At 38.6% G+C, this 24,430-nt stretch overlaps 1 protein-coding gene across 3 annotated transcripts in view; it reads left to right on the forward strand.

Moving 5' to 3' along the window:
* ROBO1 (roundabout guidance receptor 1) overlaps nt 1-24,430 on the forward strand; it is a 737,177-nt gene that overhangs the window by 612,869 nt on the left and 99,878 nt on the right. For all 3 annotated transcript variants that reach the window (XM_038185492.2, XM_038185509.2, XM_038185519.2), the window contains one exon: nt 1,057-1,214. In XM_038185492.2, the coding sequence (XP_038041420.1) occupies nt 1,057-1,214 (158 nt within the window). The remainder of the gene's footprint in view (nt 1-1,056; nt 1,215-24,430) is intronic.

The raw sequence follows: 24,430 nt of genomic DNA on the forward strand, positions 1-24,430 counted from the left end.
GTTACAATATCCTTTGTTCAGTGTGGGTGGAGTAACCACAGTGGAGAGGTCTATAATGTTATATTATCATTTGAGTTATTTATTTTTAGATTAAACCCAATGCCACTTGCTTGGCAAGACTTAGGAATGCCATTATTCTGTTAAACTGAGTCCTGATGCAGTGGTCTGCTGAGCATGGTATGATGTCTCCCGTCCTATAAAAAGAAATATATTCACACAGATATTGATAAAATTCATAGCAGATTAGCAGATGGAGCTGGAGTTGCCTAGGCCTAGGCTTGGCCAAATGATGATAAAGAACAAATTCTAGTAATGAAGACCAAAAAAAAAAGTTTCCTTATGTGAAAAGTTATTAAATAAAATTGACTTCTTCCAAATGAAGGATGTGGTCCTGTACCAAAATAAGTGATGACTCCCAGGGATCAGGGAAAAAAAAATCCCTGAAAACAACAGAAGCCAAATTGCAAAGACTAGCTTAGCTAAGGCTGCAGAAATGTTTGTCCACTTAGTGTCATCTAGAACTTGAAAGTAACTACAAAGTTCAGTTATTTTTGCCATATAATCTTTGCCATAAACTCAAGGTGCAATTCATATGGCCAGTGGCCAATCTTCAGCCATAAACTTTTGAGTTACTGGCAGGTTGACTTTATGTCTTAGAAAAAGAGGAGCATAAAGTAATTTCTATCGTGTTTATACCCAAGTAACTTTCCAACTGAACAGAAGATACTTTGCATTCTTCTACTGTGATAGGAACCTGTGCTTACATGTGAGGCAGAGCTATGTCAGGAACAAATGAGGCAGCTGTTTCCTGTAGATAGTCCTATGTCTGTGTCAGCCTTTCATGTCCACAGTGTTAGTTACATGTGGGTTTTCTGTGTTACAGTATGGAAGTACTAGAAACCATCCTCAGATGCCAAATAAAATTCATGAGCTATGCTGTTCATTAATATAAATAAAAATGACAGCAGGAACTATTAGAAGTCAAAATAAAACACTTTGCTGTCCTGTTGGTGTATTGCTGGGTAGTTTTTGACTTCATCTTCTTCATTCTTTCAGTTCTACGTGATGACTTCAGACAAAATCCATCAGATGTAATGGTAGCCGTAGGCGAACCTGCTGTGATGGAGTGTCAGCCCCCAAGAGGTCACCCAGAACCCACTATATCATGGAAAAAGGATGGGACCCCTCTGGATGACAAAGATGAGAGAATTACAGTAAGTATAAAAGAGAGTTGTTTGAAAAACTTGTAAATGCTAAATTATTAGTCTCTTGAGCATGTGGACATCCAATCATGATGGACTTGCTGGGTTCTGTCTATTCCTTGCCTCAAAGGCAAGGTTAGTTTGCACTTAGCTTGGAATGCATTCTCTAGTCGCGTACTGCTTCATTATAAGCTATGCATTTGTTTGTTAAAGAGGACCATGCAAAACTTGTGTTCTTCTCTTCCTTAGGGGAATTACAAACTTGTGAAAATGAAATTCATTGTCACTCTCCTATAATTTTCTTCCCTTTTATCCACTTACAAATTCCTGCAACTGTATCTGTCTCCTTTAGTTGGAAGGAGAAACTGCTGGTAGTCTAGGTGAGACTTTCTTTTGTAATTCTTTGGGAAGGAATCTGTGCAGAAAAGTTGTGCATTGTGGTACAAAGGATAAGAAAACATTTGGAATATTTCTTTAGAGAGATAATAGTTTACCCTATAATCTCAAATTAAGCTGTTTTCCTATTAGAGGTGTTGTTATTTTCACTTGTAGCTGTAGCTTGCTGAATACAGTGCACAGTTATTCAGTAGTATGTAAAAAAAAATCTCAAATCACAAAACTATCACTCTTAATTTTTGATATGTAAAACAATAAGTTATTGAGCCTAATGGCTTGAAGAAAGAGTAAGGAAAAGTGGAGTTCAGAAATCAGTTGTATGCTGGCAGCATGGTGAACCAGAACATCTTTCCATATGGTAACAATATGTATCATCTAAAGAACATACCATGTATTATCCTGTTGTTACTTTGAGGATTATTAATGTAAAACAAGATCATATACATATTTATATACCTCAATCAAATGATGAAATGAGGGAGATTTTTAATGGAAGAACACTTAAATGTCGGCAACCTAAGTTAAAAATTACCTCTGATGCTGGAGATTTAAATTGCCTGTTGTTTCACATGCTTTTTACAAACAAGACAAAGCTCTGTCATTGTGTACTTCTGGCATACGCATACATTTAAATTTTTAAGTGCCCTTTAGAACCTATACTGATTGCTGGCTATTAACACAATTCCTCCAATCATACTTAAGAAGAACTTGCAATTTCCTTTTAAAATTTCCTTCCCACTGTGACAAGTCAATTGACCTGACATAAGGGGAAGATTCCAATGCTATTTTTTCTTCAGGAAGTGCTTTCTATACTTGCATTTTATATTGCTGTAGTCTCTTGAAAGAATTTCACATATAACTTATTCAGTACATTTCCTTTGTTATACATTAAAACTGCTCTTCTCCCAGCTGCCAGAAAAATACATACCCAGAACAAAAGCAATAGTCATTGATTGGCAACACCACTCGTATTTATTAAAACTGTGCTTATGATGGAATAAAGATCCTCATTTTGGTTTTCTTTTCTGTTTATCACATAAAATACTCACCTACCTCGTATTCTTTCACCATTATATTGAGTAAAGTTAGGTTGTATTATTAGTTTCTGCTTCCAAAAACAAACAACTGAGAATGAGTTTTGATGTATCTGTAGATATATGTGTTTCACGTGCTGAAATGAGTGTTTGTGTTCAGAGGTGCGAATTAACAGTGCTGAGATAGCTAAATCAACTGCATCATTTTATGTCATATTTGCCTCGCACAGTCTTATACAGCGCCAGGAATGTCATGGCTGCTTTCTCACACAGGCAGGAGACTGAAGCTACATTGTAATGCAGATTTGCATTGACTTACAGCTGTAGCAGGATCTTGCCAAGTGGATAAATATGCATTCAGATGTACATCTCAGACAACTTTGCAGTAACCATCTGTATTATCTTGCTAGTGGCTGGGAGACACGAAGAGACTGAGACCTGGAATAGAGAATGTGCCAAAGGACAGATGGGCAAAAAATACTGATTTTGAAACCTGACTTAGAATTGTTCAATTTTGTTTACATATCTCCTTTGGATTATTTCCATTTGTATTTAAAAACAGAAACATAAAGAATTAAAGCAGTACAATAGCTGAAATAAGAATGAAATTGTTGGCTTTTATGCCAATAAAACACAATAGACATCAATAGACTTAATTTTTGTATGAAATCTGCCTTTTAAAAATATTTTTTAATTTAATTACATATATTTAAAGTTAATGCCAACATTTATTAAAAATGATGCTAAAATTCTTACTGATATCAGTGAGACTAACTTTCAGGTAATATGACTTGCATGCATTACCTTCCTCTTTTCAAGCTGTGAAATTACTAGATCAGGAAATGCCAAAATGTATATGTTGGTGCTCAATATATAGGTAATACCAGTGGGCATACAACTAATGAGAATACTTGTCATGACTCCACTTTTAAAGCATTTCCAGTTGATTTAATTCCTAAAAAATTCCTAAAGAAAAGTTTTTTTTTTTTCCTGAAAAGGGTTTTAAAATAAGCATTAAGATTATACTTTTTTAGGTATAGAGGATGATGTTTGACACCTCTTTTCTGAATCATATCTTTAGTTTCTTCAAAAATACACACTATGTCCATGAGGCAACCTTATTTTTGATATATGGAAACTGTCTTTCTCATCTGCAATGGCAATATTGATCTTTGAATCAGCAGAACTGTTTTTTACAAGATCAAGTATTAAGGGTGCTGGAGAAACAGAGGTGGTAGCTTCGTTCCCGACAGAGATTTTGAAGCAAGAGATTTAGATAAATAGTAGTTAAGTAAGATTCAAGTTCAGGCACTACTTCCTTTGGAATGCAATAAAAAGAAAATATTATTTTGTCCCAGTAGGGTTAAGGAAATTGATATGTTTATGTAGGAGAGATAATAAAAATCAAAGTGCTCTTTGCATATTTTGGTCCATTTGTAGGGCAAATAAATGTACTTTGAAAAGAAATAAATTTATGTCTTTCAGGTTATAAGCAGTAGTGAGTGGAACAAATATGAAATAAAAGTAAGGATCTGGACACAGCTATCTGTGGTGGATTATAGAAACAGACATTCTCTCTGAGCACAGCTCTCCCAGTACTGCTCAATTTTACCTCAAGTCAGGCTCAGTACAGGCTGTTCATTGTACACATGTCCACGGGTTGAATCTGTTGAAGAGTCATCACTAAAACATGTTTTTTTTCTTTGCTCTTGAATATGCTGTATATAAACAGTTTTCTCAGTGCATTGTAGCTAAACTTGATTGTTTTTGTGTGTGTCCTTTACAGCATGGTATGAAAGAAAATGCTTGATGTGGCTAATCCCTTTCTATATATTGTGAGTGAAACAAGAATGACAGTCTTGCATGGGAAGCAAATGCTTATCTTTAACTTAATTTGTTCAATTGAAAAACAATTATCATGAGGCCAGAGCAGAACTAGTGAGATTCTGTGCTCATCAACTTAATTTCTCTCTGGGGATCACTGTGGAATCAAGAATCCCCGCTATAATATACATGTATAGCCTAAAAAGAGTGCTTCAGTGCAGTCCAGTGAATGCCTCTCGTTTCTCACTGTGAACAGTTTAAAAACAAAATGTGTTTTTCCAATGTTAAGGTATTCCATCTGTACTAGGAGAGGCTGTGCAGCTCTTGTGTTGGAGCTGAGACACTGTGGAGAGAGAAAATGCAAGGTCAGGACTACAAATCATGGAGAAGAGAACTCACCGGGGTGGGGAACTTCCTCAATCTGCTTCCAGCCCTTACTTATTGTTCATGCATATGGAGTTGTTGTCTTGCTAGATCAAATTCATACTGAATTCCTTAGAGCGAGGATTTAGACCAGGGCTCCTGGCTTCTAGGTGTCCTCACCAGGAACAGGCACACTCCCAGCCCCAGCAGTCTAGCCATCTTCTTTGCATGGCAGCCCAGTTTCATTAGTACATTGCCACGTGTTTCAAGCGCTTGGAGCTGAAAGCTCTGAGTTTGCATTGCCTCAGGTTAAGGAGGAAGTGGAGTCAGTCTTGTAGTTTCTGCTGACTGTTCTAATCACAGGGTTTGGTCTTTCCCACTGTGTTTTGTCTAAATAGAGTTGGCAGGAGCATCAGTGGCCGTGAGCAATGACTTACTTGGGCGCTCACAGATACTGCAGTGAATAATGGTTGCTTGTAAGCCTGTGAGTACCCCTAGTGTGCCTCCATTGCCTTTTCAGCCTTCTTCCTGTTGTACCCCAAAACCTTCCACTACCTTTCAAATGGTGTTCCCACTGCCTTCCTACCACATGCCACTGAAATGAAATTCTTTCCTCATTCTCCATCTATTTCCTCCCAACCTGCCCTTGTATTTACCTAGCCTTTTTCTCTGTCTAGCCCCACTTTGACATCTGATTAATGCTAACTGCCTATGCTGAGGTAAAAATTTGGATGTCAGATAAGCAAAGCCTCCTGCTCTACACTGTAATGTAAAGACACTCTCCCTTTGACTTTGCTGCTAATGTAAATGGGTGGTGTGCTATGATTTGTCATAAATGTGGTGTTGCCTGCCTGCATTTGATTTGCTCAGAGCCTCCCTTAAGGAACTTTGCTGCTGATCCGTCATCTTTGAGAATCTGAAGGCAACTGCCTGGGTATAAAATGCTGACATCAGTAATGTAACCGAGATGGTGGGGCCTTTGAGCATATCTTTAGGCAAAAACTGGCAATAATTACAGACTCTGCGGAGTGCAAAGCATTCAAAGAGGAGTTTTTGTATCTCCTATTAGACTGGGGAACCTCCATGCACTTTTGGATCTCTGTCTCAATATGTCTCATATGTTATAGGCAATGTCTGCTTAATGAACTAAATCTCAAAAAATCACAATGCAGAGAGTGCCTGTAATTATCAATACTTTCCCAGTGTAAGAGTGTATACATCTTACATGAGCTCTAGACCAAGTTGATGTTTGAGCCAGGATTGGAGGTCAGAGCCTCACAGCTTCTTCTGTACCTGTCCCATGACCAGCAGTAGCCCATACTTCAGAAAGCTTCCTAATTGCCCACATCTTGAAGGATGGTGGGAGAACGGAGCTATGTGTACTGGAAATTAAATTTTAATAGCTAAAATCTTTTTACATATACATGAAAAAGGATGCTGGTACCTCAAAAAGAAATCCTTTGCAACTGAATACAAAAAGCAAAGCTTTTGCATTGAAACTTTGATGCAGCTCTGTGATTGCAATTTCCCCCTCTTTCGCATTAACTCTTATCTATCATTTATCCTGAATCATTTTCATCTGATTTTTAAAAGAAAAACCTCGAGAAGCCATTTATCTTTCCTTGTTCAAGATTCTTAGCTTTTAAGATCAAAGTTAAAGGATGAATAATGCATACAGGTTTTCATTCCTTTTGTGTGTGGCTGTCTTGTGACAGCAACAGTTTTGAATGACTTACATTCTTATTTTAGATAAGTTGTAACTTGAATTCTTGATTACTGTTTCTTATCCTGTCCCTTAAATAGTACATCTTAAATACCAAGTATTTATTCTCTTGCACAATGCTATTTTTACACAAGTGAGTCTAGAAAATGCTTTTCTTCAAAAAATTTTTTCTTAAAAATGAGGTCTCTGATCTGACGTGACAAGAAACCTCTGTAAAGATACCAACCACAGGAAGATAGTTTATGCATTTACCCCATTAATTTTTTATTTATTTATTTTGTAAATGAATTATTGAAAAAAGCTTGGTTCATCTTTGTTGGTTGAGACCATTCACAGCCTCATTGTGCTTTGACAAGTTTAAAACAAGACAGGTGATCCCAGTATGATCTCAGTCATAAAAAGGAAGAAGAAAGAAATGGAAGAAATTATTATGCATATCATTTAAAACGCAAAAGAGAAAGTATTGTTTGTATTGGAGGGAACAGTGGAAAAAGTAGAAATTAATTCTTCATTTATCCAAAGGGGCCTTTCCTTCCAAAGATAAATTGCAGTGGGAAAAATTGCAGAGGGGAAGTGAATCAAGAAAAAGGAAACAAAACCTGATCGAATTTGTTGCTGTGTGCTGTGCAGGAACCTTAACCCTTTAAAACAGCTTTGTTCCTGACACAAATCATACTGTTATGGTGCTACTCTGAATTAATTCAAGATGTTTATCCTAATTTCTTTTTTTCCCCTTTTCTCTCTCTCTTTTTTTTTTTTTCTGCTCTCTTTCATTAATTTCTTAATCTTGAATGTTTTAATATCTTAGCCTCCCCAAATTACGTATCTTAAATACACAGCAAAGGAATGCATATTTCTGGAGAAGATGTAATGCTTACTTGTAGGTTAACATAGTCTATCCTGTGGAGAACAGTATGAGAGATCATGGCCTGGGTACACAGCACACAGAACGATGTGTGTGTGAGGGGGGTGGCAGCAAGAAAATACAGTTAAGTGTTTTATTTCATTTTAATTGTTTTTCTTTTGGGGGGCAGATTAAAGGGCAGGCAGCAATTTCCTATATGCCCCAGGAGGATTAAAAAGAGAAGTGTATTTTTCTACTGATTCCACTATGTATTTGTTGCCTCCCAGCAATTTCCTTTCTTTCCAGTCCTTTCTCTTCATTCTGTTTCTTTTTCTTACTTCAAGAGAGGGTTGGCTTCCACTCTGCTTCTCTTTTTCCTTCTTCTGCTGATCCCTACAATGGTGGTTTCCTCAAGGATCAAGAGTAGTTTTTGTTAATGATTTATATTTCTTCTGCTATTAATATTGCTTCCACTGGTAACACAGTTGGAGCTGCTGTGACTTAACTTGGCACCCAAAGGGGAAAAAAGACGAAAGATTGTGAAAAAGAATTTGGAACCCCATAGCTATCCCAGAGGATGCTGAGAATGTTTCTAAATCCTGCTGTTTCTTGCTCTTAATTTTTCCAGAATGTGACAATTGTTTTTCTGTATTCATGCTTAAAGCTCTGTTTCAGGATCCCTGTTGCTCTTGTTGGATTCTCTCTGCTCTTTGGTTTCTTTAACACTCACTAGTCATCCAAAATGTATCTTCTGGATAGTCTTTCTTGTTTGCTGTCGTAACCCTGACATGTGTAATTCTGTTGTCCTCTTGCATTTTCGTCTGGACAACTTTCTTGTCTTCATCCTCTATTCTCTCTGCACGTCTTCTCTCTCCCCTACTGTGTCTAAACCCTTGGAGTTTCTACATCTGTATTAACATTCTTCCCTTGTGAAGACAAAGACATTTAATGGTGTCTTACTTCCCAAGTCTTTTTTTTATTTTTATTTTTTATTTTTTAATGAATTTATTATCACAGAGCTATCTGGGCTCTTTTCAGTGGTACAATAATCTTTATGACTAGTATTTGTCACATTTTGTGTGTTCTGTGTGTTTTTCTGGTAGAGTCCTAAAACATTGCCTTCTGCAGATGACCCAACTCTTCTTGGAAGACTGTAAAAATCTGACCAATTCTAGTAGCCTGAGTACCATTCAAGGATGAATGACTTTCTAAAAAAGAAAGAAGAAAAAATACAGAAAAATAATATATTTTTGTATTCGTTCCTTTTCTTGCTGCCTAGAGGCTTATGGTATTCCATCTTATTTCAGACTTAGACCTTGAAACTCTTCATCTCTGATGTGTTCACAAGTAGTTTCCAACCCTGACCTGTTAATAACCCAGCCGTTAATAGTGAAAGCTTGTATTTCTGCAAGCACAGAAGTAAACAGGGTTTGAAAATTCTAGCCTATCGCAAGATTCTCTCCTCACAGCTTTTTGCAGGTTTGCCATTTGTAAAAGCATAGCTGTGCAGACTTTGTTAGGCAGATGTGAGCTCATTCAGCTCACTCTTTGAATCGACCAGAAGCCATATGGCAGCAGTTAATGTGGCGCCGAGCCTGAGCTAATAAGCCCTGCTGAGAGACAGGCTAGATCACTCAGGCACGGTATTGTACTAATACGGCCACACAGCTTCTGTTGTGCTGAGGGTAAGGGCAAAAAGAGCTTGCATTGGCTGGAGGTCCCCACATGCCAAGCCAAAGCAAATGGCCTGAAAACACCATCGTGGACGTTCCCTTCCTTCCCAGTAGCTCTTACAGTCAAGTGTCCCAAATACTTCTCTGGGAGACAAGCTGCTTTCTCCATTAGTGTGAAGTGTTTGCTGCAAGAAAATGGCAAGATGGTTAGCCAGTTAGTCTAAAGTGCCTGAGTCATATTTCATGCCAGAAATTGTTCTAAATGGTTTAAACGAGTAATTATTAATCCTGAACCTTGTATGCCATGATGTTGAATAACACATAGGACAAGGCAAATGATACATTAGTTAACACTGAGTGGAACATGTTTTATAAGAATCCACACTGAAGAATCTAGAGGCAAGGGCTAATAAACCAGTCCCTTGGAAACTGGGCATTAGTAGAGAATAATCAAAGCATTGTGCCTTTTCAGTAGACATCTCAAAAAAGATAATGATGGCCAGTGGAATTAGTGAAAACGGAAAGAGCATCATGATTCAGGGCTAAAGGGTGGCCCAGTAACAAACACCTGTGGATGGCTAGCAGGTTCTGTAGGCTTGTGCTGGGTGTCACAGAGACAGGATTTTGCCTGTAAGATAAAATTGACCTCCTCTGTCCCCAAAGGCATTCCCTATCGCAGTGCAACCTACTGTGCAAGGTTATGAGATTTAGAGACAGCATTCAAACGAGGTGAAACTACTGCAGTTAAAACTCATTTTAATTCAGTGTTAGGTTAAAAGGCTATCATGTAATGGCTGGCATTTTAAACCATGTTATTGCTGATCATATTGTCAGAAAAAAAAATCCCCATAGCTAAGGGTATCCATCCTGTCTGCTTTTCTCACAACTTTCAGAAGTGCTCCTTTGCATCAGTGATGCACATTGCTTCAGCTATTCTATTTTTATTCTCACCGCTTAAAATGTTGGGCATCAAATGTGTAACTATGGTTTCTCTTTGATGTTTCACTGTTGTTGTATAATACAAAATGTACCTTTAACGTGAACCAAGCATGCATTTTTCTATACTGAACTTTATTTTACAATTATTTCTACTTTAAATATAAAAATAAATTGAAGAAAATTGTTATTTTGCAAATATTCTGTGTACTTAAAGGAATTTGAAAACTCTTCACTGAGTCAAAATTCTCTATGGATTTCTTTTGTCCCTAGTCATGAACTGATGACCTAGATAGTGTTTAAAAAAAAAAAAAAAAGTGGCTGTGGCTGCAGCAAATAGTTAGTGTGTTAGTGTTAGATATCTGAGTTTTGAGATATATATTTCCACATAACTAGACATTAGACATCATTATTTTCTTGTAAAATGGTTTATTGAGAGTTTTGAACCTCTGGGATCATTTGAAATGATAGAAATGGAGTCTGGGAAGCTTCTACTCCTTAAAAAATAATATCAAAACAGGTGGTTGTTATCTCAGACTAGGTTATTTGAGCTATCCAGAGCATGTAGGCCTTTATGATTTGAATGATTAGGAGCAAAAGTGATTTATGTTGAGAAAGTAAATCCTTTGTTTGGTTTGGCTGATATTCTAGTTGTTTTCTTTGGGATGGGTAAGGGAGTTGAAGAAAGGATGTGGGAGGGAAATTATTTCTTCATTCATTTTATTCTCTTAATGAAAAAGAAACATTTTTGTTTGGTTAGTTTTTTTTTTTTTTTTTAAGCAGTCAGGAAAGGAGACTTATATTGTGCTTATATTAAGCACAATAAAGATGAAGACCGGGTTTAGAAAGTTGATTCTTCTCCCTCCCTCCTCTCATCAGCTGTATGGAGATCCTTAATGCACAGTGTGGGCATCCTCCTCTAAATCAAAAGTCCATTTCTGGAGAATCTATTCCTCCCAACCCCTTAGGGACTGTTTACCTTCTCTGATTCCTAATCAAGAACAAAACCAGTGAGAAACAGAGTGAAATATGAAGTATCAAACTTTTAGAGCCTTGTATGAATGTAACACACCAGACGCATCAGGTCTCTCACTGGGAAGCTTGTGCACCGTGAACAGGCACAAAATGTATTCAGAGGAAAGTTCAGTCCATTGGGCATGGGACTGACCGTCTCTACCTATCAAATGTGCAAAAGAAACTAGAAAAGAAACTTAAGCAGTAGAAACTGTCTGTATTTCCAGGTACTTTCATGCTGATTCCTGGACCTGTGAGTCTTTCGCTTTATCTGTTACTGTATTTATATTTAACTTATACTTGCGTACAGAGGTATTTCCATTTGTATGTCACGAAAGACGTTTAGCAGACAAATATCCAACAGAATTCAATGCATTATTTGTGACAAGTGCGTAGCAGTGAAGTGAATCAACCCGAGTTCTCACTGTGTTCAGTGTTTTCCAAACACTGAAACCCACTCCGTTTGGAAAGGGGGAGGAGTACATTTTTGTTCTTTAAAGTCTCTAGTGGACCTTATAAATTTGATTGTTCTTGGCATTTTTGATATTCCTAGTTGCTTGCACACCACAGCAGCCACATGTTGTCACTTAAAATCTAAATATCGGATAACTGCTAACTGAGACTTTATTGTATATCATGCTTTTTTTTAAGAATTAGTTTTGTAAAGTAAGAATGACACTAACTCTAAAAGCATGTTTAATAAAACCTCAACAATCTATGTGCTGAGTTTGCACATATTATGTTCTCATAATCAAATGAAAAATGTAGAATAAAAATAGTAGAGAAGAACAGTGCCCATTTCTGGAGCCTTGAACAGATGTAAGTGATTAGAGCTTCTTGTTTGGTTTGCTTTGATTTTTTTGGTCTACTTTTTGAAAGTTCTGTCAACTTCATTTTTGCTTATTTCACTTTGTTTGGATAGTTTTGCCTTACTGAATTTCCTATGATGCTTCTGGTTATATGAAAAGTCTAGTCCAAATCTCAGCACTTCAAAAATAATAATTTTTCAGTTCTTGGGTTTCCTCAACCCAACAGAGTACTTCTCTCTCTCCGGGTAATAATATAATCACAATTGCTGCCAAGTTCAGATATTCACCATGTGCAGTAGTGTGGGACTAACATACACATTGCAGGGTGTTATTCCAGACTCCTGTGTAATATTATGCAGGACCAAGCCTGCCTTAAGTCTTCCCCAATTTAAAAAAAAAAACAAAAAAAAAAAAAAAAACTTTAGCTAGATGGCAATTGTTGCTAATACTCCTGCTTCATTTAGGTCAATGGTACAATTGATCTAACTTTTCTTCTTAAAAATCATTATCTTGCAAGAACCTGTTTGGCAAACGGCCACATAAAGATTGTCCTTTTTTTTTTTATGTGGCAGTGTGGGTGGTTACTTTTACTTGCATCTAATTATACTCACTTTCTTCTAACTCAACAGCTTTGCTGTTCCTTCTGCCTTTGCTGCTCTTAATGGTTGTGTGCTTGGCTCTGCTGGGCCTCCTTGTTCTGGCTGCGTGAGGGAGAATAAATTATACAGATATAGGGAGGGCAGGAGTAAGATCGTCCCCCTACAAGCTTAAGAGCGGGAAAATAATTCATGGAAAATAATGCTGTTCAGGAAGAAAAACTTGAGAAAGTGAGATGCTTTCCTGATGTATATCTTCCAATATTTCTACCACATGTAGTGTATTTATTTGATCTTGAAAGTAGCCATAGAGATGTATGCTTAAGTAATTTTGCCTTCCCTCACAACGTTTGAAGTTTGGTTCCTTGAACAAAATGATGATGAGTCAAGTTCTTTAAACTGTAAGTTTTTATATTTTGCATCATTCCTTTTCCAAATAGTTACACCATTCAGAATGCCAAGGTTTTCAGAAATTAGTATGTTGATGTGATAGCTTGGTCTTCCCTCCTTCACCAACCCCATTGTAGATTTTGCTATTCCAGTTCTTTTAGAGTCATTTGGCTCTTACAGCTACTCTGACGTCTGTTGTTCAATTTGAACTTTTCTGTTGGAGGAAAACCTGACACAAATCAAATAGGAAGAAGTTTGCTTGTTCAGTGTGTAATGTTACCACAGAAGCTGCAAGTACCTGATTGAAGCTATTTTACAGTTCATGATAGGAATTCCAAATTCCAGGAATGAAGGGTTCTTGCTGGCAGGCCTGTACCTTGAATAGAATTAAAGATAAGCTATTTTTACCATGAGACAATACTATTGCAACACTATTTTTAAAAGTGAGCCACAAATATTTTCCTATGGAGAAAATTATTGTACAGTAAGGGAAGGATAGCCTTGAGGTAGAAAGTCTGCAAGCTAAGCAAAGCAAATTGCTGTGCTGCTGCAGTCTGCCTATGAGATTTTGGGCAAGCCATGAAATTATTCAGTACTTCTTGTTCAGCATTTCACGAGTTGTGAAACGGAATTCATTCATACATGTAAAGCAGTCTGACTGTATTACAACAAAGTTGTGTTGTGCCACTTGGCCAAAGCGCAAAGCATTATTGCATCTTAAATCATGAATAGACTCTTTTTTGTAGGCAAAGCAGTAAAGAAATATTCTCACTCACGTACTCAGGCCATGGTCCACTAGGTGTTTGTGACTGCGTAATACTTGCAGGATCTAGCCTATATGCAAATATTTTGAGATTTCCTTGTATTTTAAATAAAACAATTATTTACCACTCAAGTTGTATGCTGAAGCATCAAAGTGGCTTTAAAATTGTTGTCCCTTGTGTTCAGGGATCTCTAGTTTATTAATAAAGTAGGAATGTCTTTATAGTAAGTACTTTGCATGATTATAACTCCTGGGAAATTTGCATTCACAATGACTATGATTAGTATGTTTCATGAAAATACACTTTGCACACATCCTGTACTCTTAGTGTACATTTTGCTGCATTACTGAAATCAATGTATTACCATTTTCTTTGCTGAAACTAATATCTCACCCTTCCAAGAAAACATACAATATAATTTACAGCAAGAGAGAAGCCCCTTTTTGAAGTTCTGAAAGAGTTGAGATTACAGAATCTCAGAATAGTTGAGGATTGGAGAGAGCTGTGCTCTGCCAAGCAGAGCAACCTAGAGCATGTTGGACAGGATCACATCCAGGCAGGCTTTGAATATCTCCAGAGAAGGAGAGTCCACAGCCTCTCTGGGCAACCTGTTCCAGTGCTCTGTCATGCTCACTAAATAGAAATGTTTTCTCATATTCAGCTGGAAGTCCCTGTTTTTCACTTTGTGCCTGTTGCTTCTTGTCCTGATGCTGGTCACCACTGAAAAGAGTCTGGCCCCATCCTCTTGACACCCTACCTTCAGATAAGTATATACATTGATAAGATCCTCTCTCAGCCTTCTCTTCTTCAAGCCAAACAGGCTCAGCTCTCTCAGCCTCTCCCTGTATGACAGATGCTTCAGTCCCCTAATCATCTTCATAGGCCTCCGCTGGACTCTCTCCAGGAGCTTGATGTCTCTCTTGTACCAGGGAGCCCAGAACTGGATACAGTGCACCAGGTGAGGCGTTACCAAGGCAGAGTAAAGAGGGAGGATCACCTCCCTTGACCTGCTGGCAAAGCTTTTCCTAATGTGCCCCAGGACACCACTGGCCACCTTGGCCACAAGGACACTTGCTGGTTTATGGTTAATCTCTTGTCCACCAGGACTCACAGCTGGTCTTTCCCTGCAGAGCTGCTTTCTCGCAGGTCAACCTCAGAAATGTACTGGTGCATGGGGTTATTCTTCCCTAGGTGCATGACCCTGCACTTGCTCTTGTTGAGCTTCATTAAGTTCCTCTCCACCCGACTCTGCAGTTTGTCCAGGTCTCTCTGAATGGCACTGGTGCATCAGCCGCTCCTCCCAGTTTTGTGTCATCAGCAAACGTGCTGAGTGTGCATTCACCCGGGTCATTGGTGAATAAGTCAAATAATACTGGACCCAGTACTGACCCCTGGGGAGTCAGACAACATATACTGCTCTCTCCTCACCTACCCAGGTTGCTTAAGTGTGATTTTTGCTTGGTGAAGCCATGACTGCTACTCCTAATCACCTTCTTATCCTCCTTGTGCCTGGAGATAACTTCTAGGATGAGGTGTTCTATCTCCTTTCTAGGAATAGAGGTGAGGTTGACGGGCCTGTAGTTCCCTGGGTCCTCCTTCTTGCCCTTTTTGAAGAGTAGAGTGTCATTAACTTTCTTCTAGTCCTCAGGAATTTTTCCTGTTTTCCACAAACTTTCAAAGATGATAGAGAGTGATCTAAAAATAGCATCCGCCAGCTCCCTCATCACTTGTGGGTGCCCATTGGAATTGTGGGTATCATGTTTGCCTAAATGATCTCTAACCAATTAGGCAAACATGATACCCACAAGGTCTCTTCCTTGACCAAGAGAAGGGCCTCCTTTTTCCAGACTTCCTGTCTCAGACCCTCTAGGATCTGAGATTCATGAGGGCTGGCCTTAGCAGTGAAGACTGAAGCAGTCTTACAAAGGTGGCATTTGGTAACTCTGCCTTCTCGGTATCCTTTGGCACCTACCCTGTTCAGCATGTCTCACATTTTCCCTAGTCTTCCTTTTGCTACTGATTTATTTGAAGCTCTTCTTGTTGTCCCTGACGTTCCTTGTTAGATCTAATTCTAAATGGGCCTTGGCCTTCCTCGTCACATCCCTGCATCCTCTGAAAACATTTCTATATTCCTACTAAGTGGCATGTTCCTTTTCTCCACATGCTGTATACTTCCTTCTTCTTTTTGAGTTTTGCTAGGAGCTCCTTGCTCCATGTAGGTCTCCTGCCCCCCTTTGCTTGACTTCTTACACAGAGATATATTGGTCTTGAGCTTGGAGGTAGTGATGCTTTGTGACTGATTGGGTACTGACCAGATTCTTTATCTTTTTGTTGTTGTTTGCCATTAAGATACTTTCTTTTTACCACCTGGAGCGTTATGGACATACTACATTTTCACTGCAGACTTTCTGCTAAGAAAATTGCTTTCATACATATTTAGCTGATATCTATTGCATTTGTTGTTCTTAAGTATTAAGAAATGCCTGAACAAAGAGACAGCTGTAACTCTTCTCTTCCAAAATGAAAAGCTTTGGTGGAATAAGGGGTCATTTATATATTTATTGTTCTTGAAGCTAACAAATGTAGGTAGTTGTAACAGGGTTTTCAGTGGCTGGAGAAATCTTAATTTTAACAATCTGGACATTTTAAGTACGACATGCAGATATAACTTTTAACATCTGCAAAATTAAGAGTAGCTGGAGTAATGACAACAAATAAACCTGAAAGTCTGCTTTGCTAACTAATTCTGATTTGAAAATAGAAAGTAGTCTTTGAAAATGTTCATCTGGATTTCAGCAGGTGGAGATCTATGTTCTCCATACGCTAACCATCTCAACAAAGGCCATTTCTTCTACCATTATAAATATAGAGTTCAAGAAAGAAGGCAGTTTTTCATCTTTGTAACGGATGTGTATCTCAGGCTGCAGTGTCAGTTTTACTATGCTGCCCTGTCAATGAGTCTCAAATTCACCTTGAAAGATCACCCCTAGGGATGCCAGCTGAACCTTTGACCCTTCTGTTTTGACTGTCACCAAGGTTAACACATCATTACAGCTTGTAATGTTTTGGATATCTGTTCATTTGGAGCCTTTCTTAGTCTACACTGTTTCAGACAACTTAACAGAAGCAGTCTCTCACTGCTGTTTCATAGAAATATATTTCGATGATTTTTAAGAATGAATTATATTTCTTCCTGGTTTTGTGTAAAAACAGATGTGAAATTTTAAAACTTACAGCTTTATCACTGTGTTTCCTAAGTTATTAAAAGAACATCTATACAATTACAAGCAAAAGTAACAAGATGAGAAAGCATTTTCTTTATAAATGGGCAGAACTATGCCTGAACTACTGCTTACAATACTGCACAGCTGCACAGTGCAAAACTGTGTGTGGTGACAGGCCAAAGGACATCAGTAAGTATTGGCTTTTTGGGATAAATTCTAGCTATTGACAGGCTAAGAACAGTTAGTTTATCTGGAACTGTCCTACCAAGGTACCGTGTTGGATAATTAGCCTGTTATAATTAACAGGGATTTTGATTTACTAACCCAGAAAATTGTTTGCAAATACGGTTCTTGTCTATGGGATTGGTAGCTAGCCAAGAGAACTCTTTTACTGTGCTGATAGAGGTTTTCCAAACATGTATTAAAATTTGTTATTATTATGTACTGTATTAAATATATACTGTATTGTATATAAATGTGCTCCTTGGGAAGTCCCTATTTTTGCCAAGGCTGTCCTCTGATAAAGCAAATATACCATTAGTTTGGTGAGGTTGACTCCTGGGTGCTGTTACACTTATCAGTTTTGTATTCATGAAATAGTAAAAGGAATCAATACCAAAATCAGTTTTATTCTTCTTGTATTGTTTCAAATTACTTCCACATATTCTAGTTGGGGAATTAACAGTAGCTAATGTTGAAAAGGTGATCTGTTTATTGAGATACAGAGGAAAATGTCAATGCAACTTTTGTTTCTGCTAATGGAGATTTTTTATTTTTCTTTAATTCCGACAGCACAAGTCTACTAGATCATGACTTTGTATTCTTTCTCCCTTACTTTCTGCAAAATCAATTATTTAGCAGTGCTTTATAGGCATTATACCTAAATATATCATTCAAACTGTATATGAAGTTATTCTATATCCTTTGTACACTCAGTTGAAAGGGTTGAGATATTAAGAGGCAGTGCTGTATCCTCTTCTGTCATCTCTTTCTGAACATGATATTTTAGGTAACAAACCTTAAATCAATTATTCTTTTTAGTTAGAATTATGTCATTTTCCTTCTCTGAGGCTTCTCTGGAAACTTGCAATCATCAGTGTAACAGCTACATTCACTCCAGTTCCTTGTGGTGCCACAGTTTTACCCTTTGGAAGGTTTTGAACTGTAGTTTGAAAATGCCATAATAGAACTTTCTGAAAAGGAAAGATATTGTTTATTTAACCACACAATCATACAGCTAAGTAACAACATTTTGAACCAGTCTAATAGCTACATGCCTAACTAATTTAGCATCTAAAATTTCTTTCTGATGGAATTCCATTTGTATCCCTTCTTCCTCATTCCCATTTAATAAACTCCTGTTCTTCCAATCCTCAAGGAAGTATGCATCTCATTAAATCCCTCTTTCTGCTCTGGATTTCACCACCTCATATGTCTCAGGGACAGAGTTGCTCCTTTGGGCTACAAATATGTCAGGCTCAGCAGAGGCGCAGTCCTCAGTTTCAAGGTGAACTCCTAAGCATCTGTTGAAAAGTTACTATTAGGATCATAAGCTCATACCTTTGTGGTATGTTTCAAGGCAGTCATGCTATGAAATTAGCTTGCTGTGTGAGCGGAATAAGCCTAGGCAAAAATCTAATGCATTATTAAAGGCAGCTCTAAATACAGTAGATAATATATACATAGTACATACATAAATATTATATACAACACACACATCAGATTGTTCCTTGCATGGATGTTTGAAACTGTCAGCATTAATATCTGTAGTACAGTTTATGCTTCAGTTCTTACAGGTCATGAACAAATGCTTGACTCTAACAGGATTGTCCAGAATTTCATTATTTACAATTACGTATTCTGAAATTCAAATACTATTCAAACATTTTTCTGAAATATAGTGGAACCATTCAGATTATATTCCACCAAACATTTCTTGCCAACCTCTAGGTCTGGGGCAATCGTAGCATTTCATTGCAATCCAGTGACACCAACAAAGCAAAACTGAACCTGAAAATTGATGTTTTTTGTTTGTTTCTTTGTGTTGTTTTTTTGAATCTTATCAAAGGATGAAACTTTTTAAGATTTTCTGACATTTTTGCTAAACTTGTAGTAACACATGGAACTGTCTGATAGGTAAAGAGAATCATAACCCTTTTATTTTTTGATCTATATCAAACTTTCTCTAAAGCTTTGACTTATTTTTTCCTCATGACTGTCTTCTATTTTCATTGGAGTTTGGTTTTATTCTTTCTTCTAAAAAGGATGTCTTAGAAAAAGTTTGCGTGAAGTATCTGAAATAGAATATTTACGCTTCGTTGGGTGAGAAACTGGCTGGATAGCCGGGCCCAAAGAGTTGTGGTGAATGGAGCCAAGTCCAGTTGGAGGCCAGTCACTAGTGGCGTCCCCCAGGGCTCGGTGCTGGGGCCGGTCCTCTTTAACATCTTCATCAATGATCTGGATGATGGCATTGAGTGCACCCTCAGTAAGTTTGCAGATGACACCAAGCTAGGTACGTGTGTCGATCTGCTCGAGGGTAGGAAGGCTCTGCAGGAGGATCTGGATAGGCTGCACCGATGGGCTGAGGTCAACTGTATGAAGTTCAACAAGGCCAAGTGCCGGGTCCTGCACCTGGGGCGCAATAACCCCAAGCAGAACTACAGGCTGGGAGAGGAATGGTTGGAGAGCTGCCAGGCAGAGAAGGACCTGGGAGTGATGGTGGACAGTCGGCTGAATATGAGCCAGCAGTGTGCTCAGGTGGCCAAGAAGGCCAACGGCATCCTGGCTTGTATCAGAAACACTGTGACCAGCAGGGCTAGGGAGGTGATCGTCCCCCTGTACTCGGCTCTGGTGAGGCCGCACCTCGAGTACTGTGTTCAGTTTTGGGCCCCTCGCTACAAGAAGGACATCGAGGTGCTTGAGCGGGTCCAAAGAAGGGCGACGAAGCTGGTGAGGGGCCTGGAGAGCAAGTCCTATGAGGAGCGGCTGAAGGAGCTGGGCTTGTTCAGCCTAGAGAAGAGGAGGCTCAGGGGTGACCTTATTGCTCTGTATAAGTACATTAAAGGAGGCTGTAGCGAGGTGGGGGTTGGCCTGTTCTCCCATGTGCCTGGTGACAGGACGAGGGGGAATGGGCTAAAGTTACGCCAGGGGAGTTTTAGGTTAGATGTTAGGAAGAACTTCTTTACTAAAAGGGTTGTTAGGCACTGGAACGGGCTGCCCAGGGAGGTGGTGGAGTCACCATCCCTGGAAGTCTTCAAAAGACGTTTAGATGTAGAGCTTAGGGATATTGTTTAGTGGGGACTGTTAGTGTTAGGTTAGAGGTTGGACTCGATGATCTTGAGGTCTCTTCCAACCTAGAAATTCTGTGATTCTGTGATCTGAAGTGTTATGCAAGTAGTATAATGCAAAGTATAACACATAACTGATAATGCATTTGACTTTTATTTTTATGTTTACTATGCGTAGGGATTTTTTTTTTCCACCTTTTTAAACTTAGTTTCTGAATATTTTGTCTATGTAGGCTTTGAAAATCCCATACTATTTTAAAATTTAAAATGAATCCGCAAAGGTAACAAATAAAATTTTGTTACCTTTTCTGGACATAACTAAGAAAAAACAGTGGATTTGTGTTGGAACAAATGTGTTCTCTAATATAATAGAGGGTGAACTTTAACCACTGTTAACAAAATTTCTGTAAGGTTACACCTTGGTGCAGACAGCAATGTAACCTACTGAAATTTGTTTATGTAATGCAGCAGTGGTTGATCCTGTTTGTGTTTGTGTGTGTTGAAAAAGGAGACTAGAAGACTAATGAAGTTTATTGATAAGGTCTTCTTTTTGCATAGATGCTAACAAGGCAGTCCTTTAAATACTGCCTTCCATGTCTGTTCACATTCATTGTTTAGTGTGTATTTTCGCATCATTTTTCTTACCTTTCCTTGTAGTGCATCATCATGGGAAGGAAGTCAGCCAGCAAAGAAAAAAAAAATGCAGTAACAGGAATAACACAAAGAACTTCCAGTCATAAATATTTTTCCTAAAAATATTTTCATGTATTTGGTGTGCTAAGTGGAGTCTTAGAGTGTATCAGGAGGTCAGACCTTAGTGATGCTCCAGTTGAGGACAGCTTTAACTTACTTGCCCCATTTCTAAATAGTACCAATTGTTCAGAATGGCACTTGATGTAGTGCATGCCATGCAGCATCTTTTGGATGACGTGTATTCAGGACCGGATTTTTGAAAGTGGAATTGCTCACTCAGCTTCCTGAACTTGTCAATATGTCTGTCCAGTGATCATATGTGTTGAGTACTTCTTACATTACCCAGTGGACAAGCACTCCTAGCTTTTGTCATCTGCTTTTGAAAAATTTGATCAGCATGTTAGGTAGATGACTCCTTTACATGGAAGTAGATCTTCTATTCCGTTTGTCATGCTAAATAATTGGCCAAGTAAAAGTACTGTCTTCAAAAGTAAAGTGTTTACTTCAGACTGGACACTTGTGGTTTTGTATCTGTTTTGGAAGCTTAGAATGGCTGTTTATGTTTCTAGGGGGAAAAGTTTACTATAGGAATGCAGTTATAGTTTTTAACTTCCTGTCACTGTCATTTAAATAAAAAATAAATTAAAAAAAAAAAAAAAAAAAAAAAAAAGTAGTTAATACCAAAGGACTGAAATCTGGTCAGGTGAAAATTTTAGTTAATTTTGTCTAAATATCACTTCCTCTTTATTATGCATCTCTATACCTTTCACACAGAAAGCATCACAGTTTCTTCACGGTTTCTTACGTATGGGTAGTACTAATTATAAAAAAAGGCAGGCAAAGCAGCCACAAGAGAAACCGGGGTGATGAAAGTACTGAGTCATTTTACAAGCCCATTCCACCAACAGCAATCTGCCACAAACAGGAAATGCTAATTTCCATACAGAACTTGGCCAGCTAGACCTTAGATTACTTTGCTTTGTAAATATAAATGGAAAAAGTTGAGCAGCTGACATTTCCAGTGTCCCAAACAGCTTCTCCCTGCTTCCAGCCACTTATATCCTCCCCTTTTCCACTGATGCAGCATACAGTAGTATTTTAACAACAGCAAACCTCGTGCTGGGAGTTTAAGCCCTCCGTGGCAACTGAGAGGAATAGCAAGAAAATGCTGCAGAGGAAGCAGTTATCCCAGCAGGGCTGCAGTGTCCCCTCAATAGGTTGAGCAGCCACCAGCTGTGAGCAGACAACAGAGAACTGCAGGCAAGGCAGGGGGAAAGGCACCATTTCCCATGCTTTGGTCTCCCCAGACTCCTTGGCTGTTCACACTATGACCACTGCCATTCTCACGGTGAGCATTAAGCAGGTTGCAGCTCCAAAGGTAAGGGCTGAGGAGGAAGAGCAAAACTGTCAGACAGCATGTTCTTGCAGAAAATGGAGCCATGTTCTTCCCTGGTTAGCCTACCATAGCCCATCAATGAAGACTCTTGGAGGTAACGGGCTTAAGGGATTGGGATGTGTGAGCACTAGGGAGTGATGATCCCACACAGAGAATTAGAACATTGCACACTTCATTTGGCCTGATTGAAACCTGCGTTGGGTTGTTTTAAGAGTAGCAGAAACTGAATGCTCTGTGAACTGACTGAGATCTACAGGTCACTCGCTGCCTCTTGAGGTTGTCTGGAGGATCAAATGTTGAGCACAAAGGGAAAATAAAAATAATGAACCTAGGCTGCTGGGGGAATTGGGGGAGTGGATATTCACCTCTCTGTGCATACATTTTCCTTCTTATTCTTTGTAAGTTTAAATTTTAGGAGCTTCCAAGCAGGGGCCTTATGCATATCCTTAATATGTGATCTAGTGGCTTTTTGGTATTCTTTTAATAAAAATGAAAGCTACCATCAGATTCGCTTTGGTTGCCTGTAACAACTTTTTTTTACTTCAGTCCTGTAGTACAAAGCTTGTGTGCAGACCACAGAAAATACATGGAAATCTATGATTTATGACTTGCATGTGCTGAGGCTGACAGGAACTGCAGTGATCAGTGATGGAAGAGTGAAATGTGGCAGACTATAACTTTTAAGTCTTTCTGAAAAATGAAAGTGTGCGTGTTCCTTTTTTTTTTTTTTTGAAAGTGTTTCACAAATGATGTGAAATGATGTGAAAGGTTTAATGTTTTCACAACTCTGTATGTTCCATGTTGTCTTAGAATGAAAGTTAGAGCTGAACTTAGGTTCAGTCAGACATATATGCAATAGAAGTGTAGCCCAGGTTTTTGTACTTTCTTGAAGCATGATGTAATTTACGTGACGGTAATTCACCTCAATCCAAAGTTGGAGAACCAGCAAGTTTTTAGTATTTATATTGTAAAACATTGTCTATTTTTTCAAGGTTACATTTTGCGAAGTGTTTGTGTGTCTGTAGTTCTAGACTGGTAAGACCAACACTTCTTTGGAAGTAAACTTGATTGTAAAGTTTTGAAAGGCAATGTGTTGAATGAGATACCAAATCTCTCAAAGTTCAAAACTGTCAAAGTATCAATTTGGAAGTGTATAAAAGGACTCATTGCCTTTTTTCATCCATGACAGTTTTTTCTTCAGTTAGTTTGGTTCTCAGTTTGTATTCTGTACCATAAAAGGCTCAGGTTTACCCTCTGCAAGGAAGGAAGAAATTCCTCCTTCCCTTGGGAAGCTACTGAGCTGGCTTCAGGGAGGAAAGCTTTCACAGACAATCGAGTGTAGGAAGTGAAATAGTCACAGGAAGGATCCGGGAACCTGTAACTCATATCCCCTTCAGTCAGGAGCCAGCGGTGGGCAGTCTCAGAGGGGATGTAAAGAGGAAATCTGTGCCAAATCTGCTGCAACTCAGAAGGTCACTGAATGACTGAAGCCAAAGCTGGAAATAATGACCCGCTGCACAGGCCCATGCCAATAGGAAAAAAAAAATGAATAATTTATTTTTATTTCTGTCCTCTCTCCTGACTGAAGTGGTTTTGTTGTTGCTACTTCAGAACTGTACTTCTAAGTCTAGTAAATGTTCCCTTTCCTTTTTAAAGCCTTTCAGTTTCTCATAGGAGCTCATTGTAGAAGGCCTATGGAATTCTATTTCAAAGCTCTTGATATCCTGAGTCCTGTCACAACAGTTCCCTTTAGAAGACCCTACACAAGGACCTTGGTAAATCATTTATTGTGACACTGTGGCAGTGAGAGATCTGTGCTCTGAGAAATGTCTTTTGTCAGATTACAAGTCTCAGTGAAGTTATGCCTAGCAATGCTTCTAAGCTATGAAGTTGAAAATGAGAATTCTGCTGTTGGAGATTCGTATCCTGTACAAGTCCACTTTTCTCAGGACACAGCAGGAAATTTCTTATCAAGTAAATACACATGATACTGAGTTGTCTTAGATCCATATAATTGTCCTGCCCATGTAACTTCAGATTTAGAAAAGTAAGAAGACACCAGTCAATTAGGAAACTGACAATTAGGAAACTAAACCCCCTTGAAATCAGCAGCAGTCCATACTCCTCTGAATTTGTATGGCGCTCCTCCTGCCCAGTAATGCCTGCACAGCTGAGGTGTATTCTGCAGCAGGCTAAATCACTGGATCTGGTCATCTAAATGGTCCCCTCATACTCTCTGGAGAGATTATCTGAATCTGCACT

Source organism: Anas platyrhynchos, chromosome 1, assembly GCF_047663525.1.
Source record: "Anas platyrhynchos isolate ZD024472 breed Pekin duck chromosome 1, IASCAAS_PekinDuck_T2T, whole genome shotgun sequence".
NCBI lineage: Eukaryota > Metazoa > Chordata > Aves > Anseriformes > Anatidae > Anas > Anas platyrhynchos.